At 36.5% G+C, this 15860-nt stretch overlaps 1 protein-coding gene across 7 annotated transcripts in view; it reads right to left on the bottom strand.

The window, feature by feature from the left end:
- Positions 1–6515: 6515 nt before the first annotated feature.
- MKLN1 (muskelin 1) overlaps positions 6516–15860 on the bottom strand; it is a 378299-nt gene continuing 368954 nt past the window's right edge. For all 7 annotated transcript variants that reach the window (XM_055421278.2, XM_055421281.2, XM_088834669.1 and 4 more), the window contains one exon: positions 6516–10118. In XM_055421278.2, coding sequence (XP_055277253.1) covers positions 9997–10118 — 122 coding nt within the window. In that variant the 3' untranslated portion in view covers positions 6516–9996. The remainder of the gene's footprint in view (positions 10119–15860) is intronic.

Here is a 15860-nt window from a genome sequence, read left to right as displayed (position 1 = left end):
GATCCACCAGAGCGTCATTTCAACAGTACCTCAAAGAAAACAAGGTCTTTCTACAGTGTATATAATTTGCCTGAATAAAACTCATCTGTTTGAGGGAAAATATTAACTTTGTAAAAATATTTACAAAGTATGTAAATATTTCAAAAGTTGACTTCAAAAGAAGTTTTACCAAACACAAGAGACATCTTGTAGTGTCCATATATAACTTTTTATTAAGAAAATGAACAAAATACATTCTTTCTCCATATGTACATTACATACAACGTAATTCTACAACTGCGACTGTTCAGCAGATCACCTATTTATTCACAAAGCAGTGTTAACACATTCACCAAACCTGGGATCAGAACATTACTCATACTAAGAAAACAAAACCCTAAAAAGTCTATACTGATAGGGCAAAAGTGAGATAAAAAAGAGGATCATGAGTGGGGTGAGGAAGATTACAGAGCACACTCGACAGAGCCCAACAATTTAGAACATTATTGATGTCAGAGGATACCTGATGGCCCCAAAACGTTTGTTTAAACATTCTAGTTAGCCCATGCCAGTGGTTCTAGACCTATCTCATGATCTCCACTTCTGATTTAGGTACCCAAGGATACAGGATCCGTGTTGCTATAGAAGAGGAGAGTAAAGGAAGGGGTAGAACCCTGAAAGGTTGCGGTTTCTTCCTTCATACATTAAGAAAAGGACTCTCATGAAATACAAAGCTCCTAAATCTTAGCTGGTAACCAGAGAAATACATTTTTGGAGAGAGAGTTGCTAAGCATGGTAAGGGAAATCTTGTGCCAAGGATTCCTTATTTATATACTTACATTCATCTCTTTTCTTTTGCTTTGCTCTTCTCTGCTTTTCCTTTGGCTTTTGAAAAGTACCTTATCCTTCTTAGGTGTGAGTTTAATTATGATTATATTAAAATAAAGTCCAACTAAACAGAAAGTTCTTTGTTATGAATATGCTCCAAATGTCTATAATGGTACATAAAGGGCTTAAAAATTCAAATTAATCTTAAAGATAAAATTTCAAGTGACCTGAACAAGGCAGCTCCCTATATAGCTTTTGGGTAGTATCTTATATCTATAGTTTAGGTTTAAAAATTACATTTCAACAGAATTATTTTCAGACGGTTTATCTAAAAAGGATAATGTTTTAAAGGAATACAGTAAGAGTAGAGAAAAATGCTTGTGGACAATGGAATGGCTGTGTCAACATTTTTTATTTTTTTCCTGGTCTTTATACCACATAGGGTAACAGAAGGAAGTCAGGAAAGTAAAATGAGTAAGTCTCACCAGTTAAATAAGAGTGGCTTTCCTTCGTTACACTCTGCAATTTCCTAAATTTCTATGATAAACATACTTATAATTACAAAACCAATAAATGTTCTTATTTAAAAGTCCCATTAGAGATGTTTAACACTCTTCAACCTTCAGATGAGCTGGCTGCTCTAACACCAAGTTTCCAGTCTGTGAGATTCTAACAGAGAGAAGTTCTAACAGAAAGGAGCTATCCACAGCGTCAATAAGCAGATCCAGAAAGACTGATTCTACTGGCTGTGGATGAGCTGCACCTTTCTGCTCAACCTAATCTGCAGTCCAACTTTGGTTCTGAGGATCTATCTCTATCTTTATCTAAATGGATCTTAATTTCTGGCCAAAAAGATACTTCTAATTTGAAAGAGTTGACAAAATTCTAACATCTTTCCCAAGCTGCATTCACAACCCCCCAATCCCCCCAACCCCCCATCTTTTCCATTGAAAAGGTGGAATACTGTTTGTTGCCAAGACCAACACAAGAAAAGGAGGCCCTAAGTTTTCCTATACTCTTCTTCTGAGGCTGCAGACTCAGCTGTACACAGATTCTGAAGTGGTGACAGGGAAGAAATCTCATTAAAAACAAAAACCTATTTCCATAAAAGAATCTGCTCACAGAAAAATGTCTCTTTACAGTTTCTAAACTGAGCTATACACAGAGGAAAATTAATACTATATTAATTTCTTCACTTCAAAAGATATGACAAGTCAGAAAAGCAAGCTGGCTTAGAGAATAACACAATCACAGTATATCTTGGTTAGGCTAAATGTAATGCTTAAGAAAGTGAGTCCACTTTTATTTCTCTAAATGCGTGGTTTACAATTGAGGGAAAATTTGTTTTAAAACTGATTACCAAAATCATTTTTCTGGGAAAGGAAAAAAATATCTCAAAAAGGAGACCAAGTACATGACTTTTAAAAACATATCTTCTCCACAGAAGACTGCTGCTCATATTTAAACTTTTGGACTTTGATATCCTACTATCCAATTTGGGATTTATAGCTAATGCGTATGTGTAAATCGTATCCAGCTCTTTGCGAGCCCATGGAATTCTCCAGGCCAGAACATTGCGGAGTGGGTAGCCTATCCCTTCTCCAGGGGATCTTCCCAATCCAGGAATCAAACCAGGGTCTCCAGAAAAGCCAAGTGAATTTAAGCTAAGCCTTTATAAAGGTGCAAGTATCCTAAGACTTTTAAAGTACACAATTAAAAAAATATAAAGCTACACATTCCTGTCCTCAGTTTCCCCCCTTTTACCTTAAGAAGGTAAACACAGCAACTATAAGGCAACATGCTAAAACAGTCACTTGCGAAAATCTGATGGCATAGGATCCTCTCCTTTGCTGCAAAATGAATTTATAGAGCTCTGCCAGTTACTGTGGAATTAAACTCATTCTAGATACCTTCTCTCATTCTAGTCACTTCACAGATGGGGAGGAAACGTAAAGAACAAACCAAAATTATTAAGTACTCCTAATACCAAACCCAGAACTCATTTACTTCCTGGCAAAGTCGAATAAATAGAGACTTTCTAGAGTATGTATAATTTATTTATTTTAAAACACGGAAACTAAACTGATATCAGTTCAATTCTGTATGGGTTAGAAGTTAAACATGAAATGATAATTTCCTTCCTAAAGGACTAGAAAATGAATGCCAACCATATGACACTAGCTAAACTGTAACAAAGGTTTTCTTGAGATTTGTTAACAAAGGGAGAGAAATTAAGCTCAAAATTGGCTACTTGAGTAACCCCTTAATCATGCACAAAGGCCTGTTCAGTACATCACACAGTGTTTTTCCTTTCTGACAATTAATTTTGCATTCATTAAGCACTGAATGAAACTGAAGAATGGCGATCTTTTGGGCTGGTATTCGCGTGGCAGACAGCTCAGATATCTAAACTAACTGCTTTGAATGCTAGCATCCCAGATGGTACAGAGCTGTGTGCAGCAAGAGCTTACTTACACTTGATAAAAAAAAAAACAAGTTCCTTGGGAGCCCAAAAAACTTGTATGTTAAAATGTTTTATTGCTGGTTCTTCCTCTGAATCCTTATCAAGGTACTGGCTGTACATAAGAAACTGCTCACCTACTTTAAGATCTAGAGCCCATTATAACTGGGTTTTCTGTTTCAAGACCTGTATCAACTATTTGGGAGAGTGAGAAAAGCAACTAACCAAGAAATGCTGCTTTCTAAAGACTGTTCAGAATAACTGAGCTTTGATCCCTTTTGACAGGCTTCTTCTCAGAACTGCAATAGATTAATTTATGGTTAGAAATGAATCACTTTCTCTCATTTAGATCTGTGGACCTTCAAAATCCATGGGCAAAAAGCTCCTATTTTTCCTTCTCTAACAAACCCTCAAATCTCCTATACAGATCTGTTCCTAAAGTTCAATACTTCCAAGTGAAAATGCCAAACAGCCAAAATAGGACATTACATATAACTGTTTAATAGTTCATCGAAACTGTTTCTTCAAAGAAAATGAAGACAAATTAGTTCATAATTCCAAGTGATACAACTGGTCTATTTCCCTACTGAACATTTCCCCCTTTATTGTTGCTAACCCTATGGCTCTCAGGTAACATCCACATAACACTCTGTTTACAATAAAGCTAGGCAGTGTTTGAGGACATGATAGTACGTATTTGTAAGTCTTATTTCCAAAGAATGGCTATTGTGGAAGATAAACTAGAATTACCCTTTGATTTTCAGGTTTTTATATTATGAATTGAACTGGAGTTCAAGATCTGTAACTTCAGAGTTCTAAGAGAAAAAAAATACGGATTCCCACATGTTCGATGAGAAAATCTGGTTTACTATCATTTCTGATGACTCCTTAGGTTAAGGGCTGTAAATCTATTGTCAGAGAATTTATAGGATTTATCACTGGAGATGACTGGGAATAGGATTTAGTTATTTAAAATTTGAGCTAAATTCACATTCTTTGTTGTTGTGGTTTTATTCTTTTTGGCCACATGGTATGGCTTATGGAATCTTAGTTCCTTGACTAGGGATCAAACCCAGGGCCTTGGCAGTGAAAATGTGGTATTCTAACCACATTTAGGGAATTCACTAAATTTACATACTTAAGGGGAAGAGACATTTATAAGACTGTACTACACTTTTAAAATTTTTTGGTCACACCAAAAGGCACGTGGGATCTTAGTTCCCTGACCAAGGATCAAACCTGCACCCTCTGCTTTGGAAGCACAGAATCTTAACCACTAGACCACCAGGGAAGTCCCTGTACTATTTTAAGAAGAAAAAAAAAAAAGAATGAATACCAATCATTTCATGGCAATTAAAGCTATTCTTGATATTCATTATCTCAGAAATTGAAAGTCAATTCTTAACACAGAATACAACTTTAGCAGAAAATCAACACTACTCAGGGGAGGTAAGAATAGGGAAGTGAAAGTACTCAGTGTCTGACCCTGCGACCCCATGGACTATATCATGGAATTCTCCAGGCCAGAATACTGGAGTGGGTAGCCTTTCCCTTCTCCAAAGGATCTTCCCAACCCAGGGATCAAACCCAGGTCTCCAGCATTGCGGGCGGATTCTTTACCAGCTGAGCCACAAGGGAAGCCCAAGAATTCTGGAGTGGGTAGCCTATACCTTCTCCAGGGGATCTTCCCGACCCAGGAATCGAACCAGGGTCTCCTGCATTGCAGGCAGATTCTTTACCAGTTGAACTATCAGGGAGGTTCTAAGAATAGGGGGAAAGAGGCAAAGAAATACAAAGACAACAGGCAAATGAAAATTCTGGTGATGTGCTAAATTCCATGAGCTCTGCTATGAAACCTGCACCTCATCTATAGTATAACTATACTTCTTAGTGCCAGGCAAAGCAGCCAACACTGGCTCTTCCATTAAAAGAATGCTATAAGCTATAAGCCATATTACTATCTCCCAAATGAAAATGACTCAAGCATTTTTATAGCAGTGTCTGAACGTTATAAATTCTCTAATAACATACGATTTTAAATTTCACTAATCTATTGTCCTAACAAGGATAAAATAGCATGTTTGCTTCAGAATGATTTTGAAAACCCAGGAAGTCTAGTGCTAAAAAAGCCCATAATAAAGTTATAATAGCTAAGAAAAATAATGGAAGCACAATTCATAGTATTTGGGGGACAGGAAGAAATCAAGTTTTAAAAATTATGTATAAATAAAATCTCTTAAGACAGGATTTTTTTTTTAAATGAAAAGAGCATTTAGTGAAGAAATCGGTAACTGTAGTTATGAGTCCTCCCTGTCAAAACAAACAGTGCTGACTGACATCATTCAGCTGATCTAGCTGCTGCTGCTGCTGCTGCTGCTAAGTCACTTCAGTTGTGTCCGACTCTGTGTGACCCCACTGACGGCAGCCCACCAGGCTCCCCCGTCCCTGGGATTCTCCAGGCAAGAACACTGGAGTGGGTTGCCATTTCTTCTCTAATGTGTGAAAGTGAAAAGTGAAAGTGAAGTCGCTCAGTCATGTCTGACTCGTAGCGACCCCATGGACTGCAGCCTACCAGGCTCCTCCGTCCATGGGATTTTCCAGGCCAGAGTACGCTGGCTCCTAATTATTTCAACAAACATCAAAATTTCCACCTTCAACTGAATTACCTCCAGATTAGAAGTTTGGGGCACCCATATCATTTCAGCATTAATACAAACCACAGGGAGATATAGGCCATAGTCAAAAATCACAAAAGAATGATGCTATTTGACTAATAAGGAATACAAAAAAATTTGAGTGAAAGAACCTAAAGACCTAATCTACAACTACTGTTATATACAGACTCTCTATGATTACTCCTTTAATAACTATAAACTTTTTCTAAGGAGCCTGTGTATCTTAGATGAAGGATTATCTTAAGAATTTAAAACTTATTTAAAGTTCAGGCTAGAATTTCTGCAAAAGTTTGAAACTGCATGTGCTAAGTCACTTCAGTCGTGTCAGACTCTTTGCAATCCTATGGATTGTAGCCTTCCAGGCTCTTCTGTCCATGGGATTCTCCAGGCAAGAATACAGGAGTGGGTTGCCATTTCCTTCTTCAGGTGATCTTCCCAACCCAGAGATTGAACCTGCATCTCTTGTGTCTCCTGCATCGCAGGCAGATTCTTTACCACTGAGTGACTGGGGTATGAACGTGTATTTTTTGAGAGAAAAAAAAAGATTACAAAGGGTATATTTTTTAATAGCTAGACAATGCTGTTTAAAGTACACATTGTATGATCCTCTCCCATAGAAATCATTTCAAACCATAATTCTCAATTGCTTTGTAACACCTAACCAGTTAAAGAGGTAGCAAGACATTCATCTAGGAAATCATCAAATGACCCACAGTTACCTAATGAATTTCATCTTGTGTTAAGAATAATTATGGGGTAACTCCTTACATGACACATTTTAATTCAGAAAACAAAATCAGAACCATACTGCTTTATAAGTGCTTTTGAGCCATTAAGTATCATTCACAATCTTGCACTGTGTCTCAAACTAGTTTCTGTTTATAAATTAAATTTTAATTACCTGAAACTCTGTTAATGTATCTCTATATGGCACTTTTAAGGCAGATGTGAAGAGATCCTCTAGAAAGATAAGTTGACACATCATTTATGTTCAAGACATATTTCACCGATGAATGGAGTTTTACAATCTTAAAACATTGAGCTCTAAACCCAACATGCTTTTCTGTGATAAATCAGTGTATTAACTTTCTAATGTTTTCTATCAGTTTTAAAGGAAACCAGGTCTAAAAGATAATCCTGCTAAAGGTTAATACTGTCAGCTTTAGCACAGAGCTAGGCACCCAAGTCTCAGTTCCTTTGCTTCACAGGAGGCCAATACGTGAATTAATCAGGTTGGCCACATGAGGTCTCTGTCGTTCCACAAGATCCAAGTGCATTTTGGAAATATCTTGCAAATCAGATCACGCGGTACAAGCACTGAAAATATTGTTAGAGGCTAGTCTATTTCTAGTTTAAACTATTTCTAGTTTATTATTCTGGAATAATATATTCCAGTGGAAAAAGGAGAAATGGGGATGAGGTTGAAGCTAGGGGTAACGAAACTGAGCAAACTGTACTCCACTAACTAATGCATCTAAAACCAGGGTGTCTCAATTGAAGGCTCACTAAGCTAGGATAAAAGAATTTTTAAGTAGAAAAGCATAGATATTTGGCTACTAGAACAATGTATATAAATACCAAATTAGATTAAATTGTATAATATACTGCTAGAATACTTGGAAATACATGTAGCTCTTCATTAAATATATAAACAAGTTACACATCAGGGTTCTGATGTCAAAAGTGAGCAGAGTGTCAATCCTGGTGGGTATAATGAAGCCCTACATCCTCCAGCAATCATTACCAGCACTGCCCCCGGGTACAAATTCTGATTTACCTAGTCAATAACTTCCTAAATACAGTCTATGTCACTTAAGTAACACTAAATGGTTTGCTATGACTCAATCCTATTTCAACACGTTAGTGAAAAATATATATATGTGAAAAAAAGAGAAAAGGTTTCATTCAAAGTGAGGAAAGATGAAATTAGAAGAAGAATATTTAGAAAACAATCGGTAGAAAGTCAGGGAAAAATAAAAGCAAACATAATCACTGTGTCCAAGAACTGAGTTTCCCCCAAATACGGAATCTAAAGAACTACAGGAAAAAAATGGCCGAAAAAAGGGGGAGGCAAAAACCACCATAATAATTATCCTCCAATTAAAATAAATAAATTAATTTAAAAAATAAATGGTGGAGGGCAGCAGAATTTCATTTGGTTATTGTCTTTAAAAGTGCCAGAATTCACAGTGAGTAAAACTAGAGCTTTTAAATTTAGAAACTCTTTCCAAGTTCTTTCCTATCAACTCACTGATTTGTACTTGATTCCACAAAAAGACTTCAATAGATTATAATATTAGTGATAATGTTTTATGTTCTTGACTGTCACTCAGGGAAATATTTTAATGAACTGTGTAAGTAGTGAGTAGAGTCTACTTGCTCACCTGTAAAGTCAAAGGGTTATTCTGCAGCTACACAGTTAGGTACTTCCTGAATTATGTCCTGTATCTTTCATAAATCTAATTGTTTTATAAATCACTACTGATTGCTTTGGAATGTTTGAAAAGCCAAGATTCAAGACTAGTAGTAGGAGAGATATATTTCTATCCATCTCCAAAAGATAAGAAACCATTCAATAATGACTGACTGAAGAGGGATCTCAAAGTCTCATTCCTATACATGAGACTTTTCGAAAGTGCAAATCAATTTCTTCTTTCTTTGGTGAGGCCTAACCTTGCTACTCGGGACATACTAAATTCTCTGAAGGCATTCACTTGGAAGAGCCACTGGACCGGTAGACATTTATTATACTTGGTCTTCTTTAAGCGTGGTGGGTATCAGTTGCATGCAGCATACTTCTTGGCCAGGCATAAGTTTCCTATGCTGCATTCCACAGCACCTCATGGAATACATGCCTCCAATCTTCACATCAAAAGGACCTGTGGAACTGCCTTTCTTCTAGTTAAATAAAAAAATATTTGAACCATTATTTTTCTTTTTCTCCATTAAAAAAAGCCTGGTCTACGTGTTATATGAAATGCCTGTCAGTTGTATTCCACTGGACTGCAAACCATTTAAAATATCAGTATATAGAAGCAGACGTAGGGAGCTAATGTGTATGGAAATAACGCAGCTCTGGAACCCATTCTCCCAAATAGAAACGCTACAAAGAGACAGCATTTGTAGGAATAAATTGACAGCATACAGGAAGAAACTGAAGCCCTGGCCCTGAACAGTTCTGCCAGGGGAAGGAGTCCTTTTCTTCCAGAATTACTACAACAGTTATCAATGAACGTATCAGTCGCAACCAGAATCCTCCTGCTGGTAATTTTGAGAATGGCTCTTAAAGGTTCTGAAGTATATTCTCTCCTCGGTTTAAGGTTTCTGTGACTCAAAGTTTTGTAATAACCACTACAAAATTTATCATTATAGGAATATTATATACCAACTCAGATAAGTGTGTGGATCAATCTCAGGTTTTGCCTTTTAGTTCTATGACAAGGAGCCCTCTGTCCCTCCTACTGTTTAATGTAATACAAGACTCTAGTCAACAAAGACATATATCACTTAAACATACAGCAACTGCCCTACAGAACTATATACTGTTAAGAATGAAGTAAAAAGGTAACAGATGATATAAATCATTTACAAGCAGTTGGGTGATGTAAAGTGAAATGGGAAGAAAAGAAAAAGAAAGAAAGGGCAAAACAAACCAACAACAAAATCCCAATACTTGTAGCACTGAGTCCATGAACAGGGCTTACTTGTCCCAATTTTATAAAAATGAAAAAAAAAATCAAAAAAGGGTATACTGCCTGATTATAATTTTCTTTTATACTCATGAATTCTTAAAAGTTAAAGTAAGAAAAAATATATATTTAATGGAAAGTATATACCAATTTCACTTTATTAGCCTAATTTAGGAATGGGATGAGGACGACGGGGTCAAGGTCAGGTGTGAAGGAAGAGGGTTAAAACTTGTGACAGCAAAGATCCCTTCAAAACTCTGGTGCAGTCCTCAGTCACTGTAGCCTAACTGTCAGTCAACAGAGCTGAAATCCAGAATACCAAAAGCAGACTCCTGTGCTCCAGTTCTGTCCAGGGACTCTTCAGTCACAGTGTGATGAGGTCCACCAGGTTGCCTTTAGGAGGAGTCATGCTGTCAGGAAAGAAATTTACTAAGGTGTCAAAGAGCTGAGTTCTTTGAGCATAGGTGTGATCCACATCCGAAAAGCCTGGTGAAAGAGAGATAACAAAGAAATTCATCCACTGTGTTTAACGCTCTATGTGTAACAGTAAAACTAGTTGACAAAAGCAGCGATGTATAATAGAAAAATCAAAACCAAATCAGGCTTTGAAACTAGAGAGCGATGGGCTCTGATTCCAGTTCCATGACACAGCAATGGTATGATCTTACGTATGGTAAGCAGCCTTTCTACAAGTGTTTCCTCAGCTACAAATCTGTGATAATCCTGTTTATGTCATAACCTTTACCGGGCAGATTAAATGCAATTATCTGAATACCACCCAGCAGAATGATTAGTATTTTAGTAACTAATATTGATTTCTCTTCCTTTCCTTGTAAGCATTTTCCTCATCTGGTCCACTGAGGAATTTTCATTTCTCTTTTCTTTTTAATGCTTCTGACCACTAAAATTGTCTTGATAATAAAAATCTAATAAAAATTAAAGGGGTCTTTAGAAAGCAGTATAAAATCAATATGCCACTGAGAGCTGGAAGAAGTCTCAAAGAACTGAGTGAAAATTCAGATAGTCCAGAAGACTGTCCTTCCAGAGGATGGAAGCAACATTTTTTCTTTTTTTAAATTTATTTTTAATTGGACGGTTATTGCTTTACAATGTTGTGTTGGTTTCTGCCATGCAACAACATGCATCAGCTGGAACTATACATATATCTCCTCCTTCTTGTGCCTCCTACTCCCCACCCCCATCCCAGACCTCTGGGTCATCACAGAGCGCCAAGTTGAGCTCCTCGTGCCACACAGCAGCTTCCCACTAGCTAGCTGCTTCACACACTGCACTGCATATATGTCGACGCTATTCTTTCAATTTATCCCGCCCTCTCGTGTCAGGTCCACAGGTCTGTTCTCTAAATCTACGTCTCTATTGTTGCACTGCAAATAGGTTTATCAGTACTACTTTTCAAGATTCCATATATGTGTATTAATATACGATAATTGTTTTCCTCTGACTTACTCCATGACTTTTCGAGTACCTCCTCACTTTCTGGCACAGAAGGATCTCCAAGCTTATCTTTACACAGCTTTGGAATCTATCATTTTCCCTAACAGCTCTAATTCCTTTCAGTGGCGAATGGTATTTACAAACCAAGATCAGTGGTGCTCTTCCTAGGACTATATATATGCACACATATAATAGACATATCTCTTTTAAAAAGAATAAAATTATTAATCCATGCTTTTACTGCCAATTCATTTTTTAAGGAACCTCACAGGATTCTTCCTCTTATTTCATTCCATATTTACATCTCCTTTCTCCTACTAGGGAAACCACCTCTCAGCAATATCATCGTATTTATTAATTTGCTCAAGCTAAAATACACACAAAAGAAGTTCCAGAATTACTATACCCAAATCAGTACCAGAAAAATTCAAGATTTCCTTGCTTTTCCTATCTTTAGAATATAATTCACTGAGAGTATACAGTTTAAGCTGTACTTAAAAGATTTATTTCTCTTTTTTCCCCTATTGTCTGATTCTGTCACAAATTTGATAAACATGTTTGTTTCTGTTCACATTCAACTTCAGGGCATTTACCACCTTTGTTTTATTTGTAAAAATGTTGTGGTATAAAAAAAATGTGGTATATTGTATTTTTAAGAGAGGACACTGATTCAGTGGTAGTACTTATAATGTCATTTTCATGAGATCAACTGATTTAGGAGGGAAGGAAATAAACACTGAGTCTCCTACTACCTGCTAGGTTCTTCATGTATGACCACATTTCACTATCACAAAAATCATATGAAGCAGTTACCATAAACTCCAATTTCAGATGAGACACTTAAGAGAGATTCAGTCATTCAATAATGTATCACAGTTGGAGAGGAAACAGAATGGAGTGTGAACCCATGTCTGTCTGACTCTAAAGCTCATTTATTTATTTTTATCAAGTAACTGAGTACTTATCAAATAGAAAACCTATCTTTTATTTTTATTCACCATTTACCAATAAGGAACGTGAAATTTACACTATCATTAGATAAATGGTTAAATTATGGTAGATCCCTATTATGGGACATTGTGTATCACTTACAAATACAATAAACCTAGTATAGTTTCACATAAGCATCTCCAAGCCACATTGTTAAAATTTAAAGCGTTATGTGGAGAATACATATTTTTATATTACATAATAAATAGAACCAGAACACATAAAACCAAACATCTGTATGTGTATGTGTACACATATACAGTTGATCCTCATTATTCACAGATTTCATATTTGTGCGTTTGTCTACCTGCTAAATTTGTAATCCCTAAATCAGTATTATGACACTTTTGTGGTCAATCACAGACAGGCACCGAGTGGCAAAAAAATCTCAGCTGCCATATGCAAACATAGGTTCTCAACTGAGGTCAAAGTAGTTGGTGCTCTGCCCACTCGTTTCAGCTCTCAGACTATAAATAAGCGCTCTTTTCACAATCTACTTGGTGTCATGTTCTTCACATTTTGTGTTTTCTGTTGGTGACTTCACTGCTTAAAATGGCCCCCAAGTGCGGTGCTCAAGTGATGGCTAGTGTTCCTAAGTGCAAGAAGGCTGTGATGTGCTTTACGAAGAAAATACACGTTAGATAAGCTTTGCTCAGGGTGAGATACAATGCTATTGGCATGAGTTCAATGTTAATGAATCAACAATATAACTATGTAAGTAAGGTATGTTCCCGCTGTAACAAAACAACATTATGTATTAATTACTTGAAAAAATTCTGTGACAAGAGGCTTGCAGGACCCTAACTCTGTATTTTCCATAGGAGCAATGGGTCAGTATTAACCAAATTCAGGGTTACAGGTAACTGTATAGAATATTATTGTGAATTGTGGGAATCAACTCTAGGTGTATGTCTGTGTGTAAAGATCTGCCAAATGCAAGCGGTCACACTTGAAGGAAGGAGACAGAGATTGAGGGAAGTTGTTCAAAGACAACCTGAATATTAAAAAAAAAAAACAAAAAAAAAACTTTAAAATGTGTGGGGAAACAGGAAACTCAGCAACAGCAACATGACTACATAAATGGTAGTGACAGGACAAAAAGGCTGTATTGATTTTAACTTTCATGTTCTTAAGACATACCTTGCTGAAAATATGCTTTTAAAATTAGCTAAAGTCAGAAGCAAGCTTCAAAGTGTCCACAGCCATAGCCACAGCAGCCTAAACTAAAGATCCTCAAAGGTTATTTTTCTCCGAAGTCAGTCATTTTTCAAAACTAAGACAATGCCAGCAGTTTGGAAACCATTTTCCATCTTTCCAAATTTTTAAATTACAAATAACATTAGCAAATACTTTTTAATTCTGAGAGGTTAAGATAAACTGGATGAATTCTCAAGGAAGTCAGAAATTTTAGTTGAGCCAATTTTGGGGAGAACATAATTTAGAAAATGAAATAGTTATTTATACATGAAAAGTGTACACATCCATACATTAAAAAAAATAACCCACTAGATTTAAATTCTAAGTGGAGTGAAGGTAAAACAATCAGATAGAAAATGAACGAGAAGAACTAGAAACACTAAATAGGCATGAAACCTTATGAAAAAGACTTTTTAAAACAAATGTCAAATTCCTCATGAAAACTGGCATATAGCCTGAATTTACTCCTTGTTCAAATTCACCAATGTTACAAACCTTACATTTATAAGGCAGAAGTGGTACTCTAAATAGAACACTTACTAAGCATTTCATTTTGCTGTTTTCAAGAACACTTAATTCTCTCAACAACCTGAGGTCACTACTCAGCTTACCTCCATTTTACAGATGAAGAAATTAATGATTAGAAAGGTGACTTGTTCAAAGTCACTTTTAAAATTAGCAAGTGGCAAAGCTGATATCTAAACCTAGATTCTGAACCTTAACTACTATACTACACTCTTCCCTCTTAACTACTACACTGCTTCCCTTCAGACAAGGTAGGAAACAAAACTTCACAGAAAATTTCCCTTTTTGTATTTATTTCTGTTGTGTCTGTACTGATCTCAGTGTATCTAAGGTCTGTTTAGAATCCAAGTAAAACAAACTGTTCCTGACAAAATACATTAGCTGACAATGAATAGAGCAAAGAAAAGAGTTAAGCTAAAGGTAAAATATTTGCTGACAACAGTTTAATATATTTAAATGACTGCCAAGAAATCCTTGTTCTAAAGGCTAAATATAAGTCAGCCAGAGACATTTTAGTGCTATCCACCATTAAAATAAAAATAATGGCCCTGGGCTGCAGTATCCATACATAACAAGACACACATTCACTCAAACTGAATATCTATGTGCCAGGCTCCCAGTCTGTCTATCACTAAATCCATTTCAAAAGATAAAATTCAAAAGGGCATGAACTTTCTAAAATAATACCTATAACTAGACTCTATCTCAGGGTTGAGATTCCTGACAACCTGAATACACTTAAAAAAAAAAAAAAAACTTAAACTAGTTTATTTATTTATGGCTGTGCTGGGTCTTCGTTGCTGTGTGTATGTGGGCCTTCTCTAGTTGGGGTGAGCCAGGGCTACTCTTCACTGCAGTGCATGGGCTTCTCCTTGCGGTAGCTTCTCTTGTTGTAGAGCGAGGGTTCAAGAGTGCAGGCCCAGCAGTTGTGGTGCGTGGGCTTAGATGCCCCGCAGCATGTGGAATCTTCCTGGACCAGGGATCAAATCCATGTCCTTTGCACTGCAAGGCAGACACTTAACCACTGGGCCGCCAGGGAAGTCCTTTTTAAAAAGCCTTTCAGTGTGTGGAATGGTGGTAAAGAATTATGTAAGTTTTTAGAAGAACCTACTGAAGTTATGTTTTATAGCAGTCCTCTTGCCCTTTGGTGGAATCCTATATATTCTGGAATTAGAACTCAGGACTAGAGTTGCCTTGACCAGTAGAGAAGCCTCAATCACTTGCTATGGAAAAAGAAAGGGCAAGACCCCAAGAGACACTGCTATGATTTCCCAACTCCCTGAAAAACAGGGAATTATATGTCTTTGGCTTTTGTTTTCGCCTTTGAGGTATGTTTCACCTTTAAGAGACAAACAATGAAGAAGTTAAGCCAAAGTGTATTTAATTGCAAAGATAACAAGAAACATTTATATTACACATGCTGGAAAATTTCAATATTATTACCTGACTCTAAGGCTAAATAAAACAGCACCAGCATCAATGGAATTAGTATGCAATCACTGTGTGACTGCATTTTATAACAGCAAGAGGAGGGCTGGAAATTCCCATACTTCAAAAGTATACTATCTTGTTGAAAAACTGAAGCTATAATGATTTATCCTAACACAAAGATCCTTGAAAGTTCACCTGACTAAAGCTCTGAATTCTAGAACTTCTACAGACTCCCCAATTACTACAATCCGGTTTAACTACTGTAATAATTCACTAATACTAAATGAGAGTACTAATAAGTGGACATTGATGTCCATATCTGGGATGTTTGAGAAACACGTGAACTATTAAGATAGCAACTTACAAAAATTCTCATTTTCAGGAAAGAGTTAATTCACTTCCCTGCTTCCAAACATTTATTTCATTGCCCACCCCAACACCATTCTGCTGATACCACACAATTTCACAAAGAACAAACTGAGAGGAAAACCCATCAACCAACGAATGTTAACTCATGGTAAGTATATCAGTAATACAGTCTGTATTCCAAAACAATGCTACACAAATTATTTTGACCAGGCTTCTGTGCCATCTATTTGCATAATAACCCAGCGACTGGTAGAACAGGAA

This window comes from Moschus berezovskii, chromosome 3 (genome assembly GCF_049115385.1).
Source record: "Moschus berezovskii isolate FMDL1 chromosome 3, NW_MosBer_1.0, whole genome shotgun sequence".
Lineage (NCBI taxonomy): Eukaryota > Metazoa > Chordata > Mammalia > Artiodactyla > Moschidae > Moschus > Moschus berezovskii.
The sequence above is the reverse complement of the archived record's forward strand: the minus strand, read 5'-3'. Positions and strand labels throughout refer to the sequence as shown.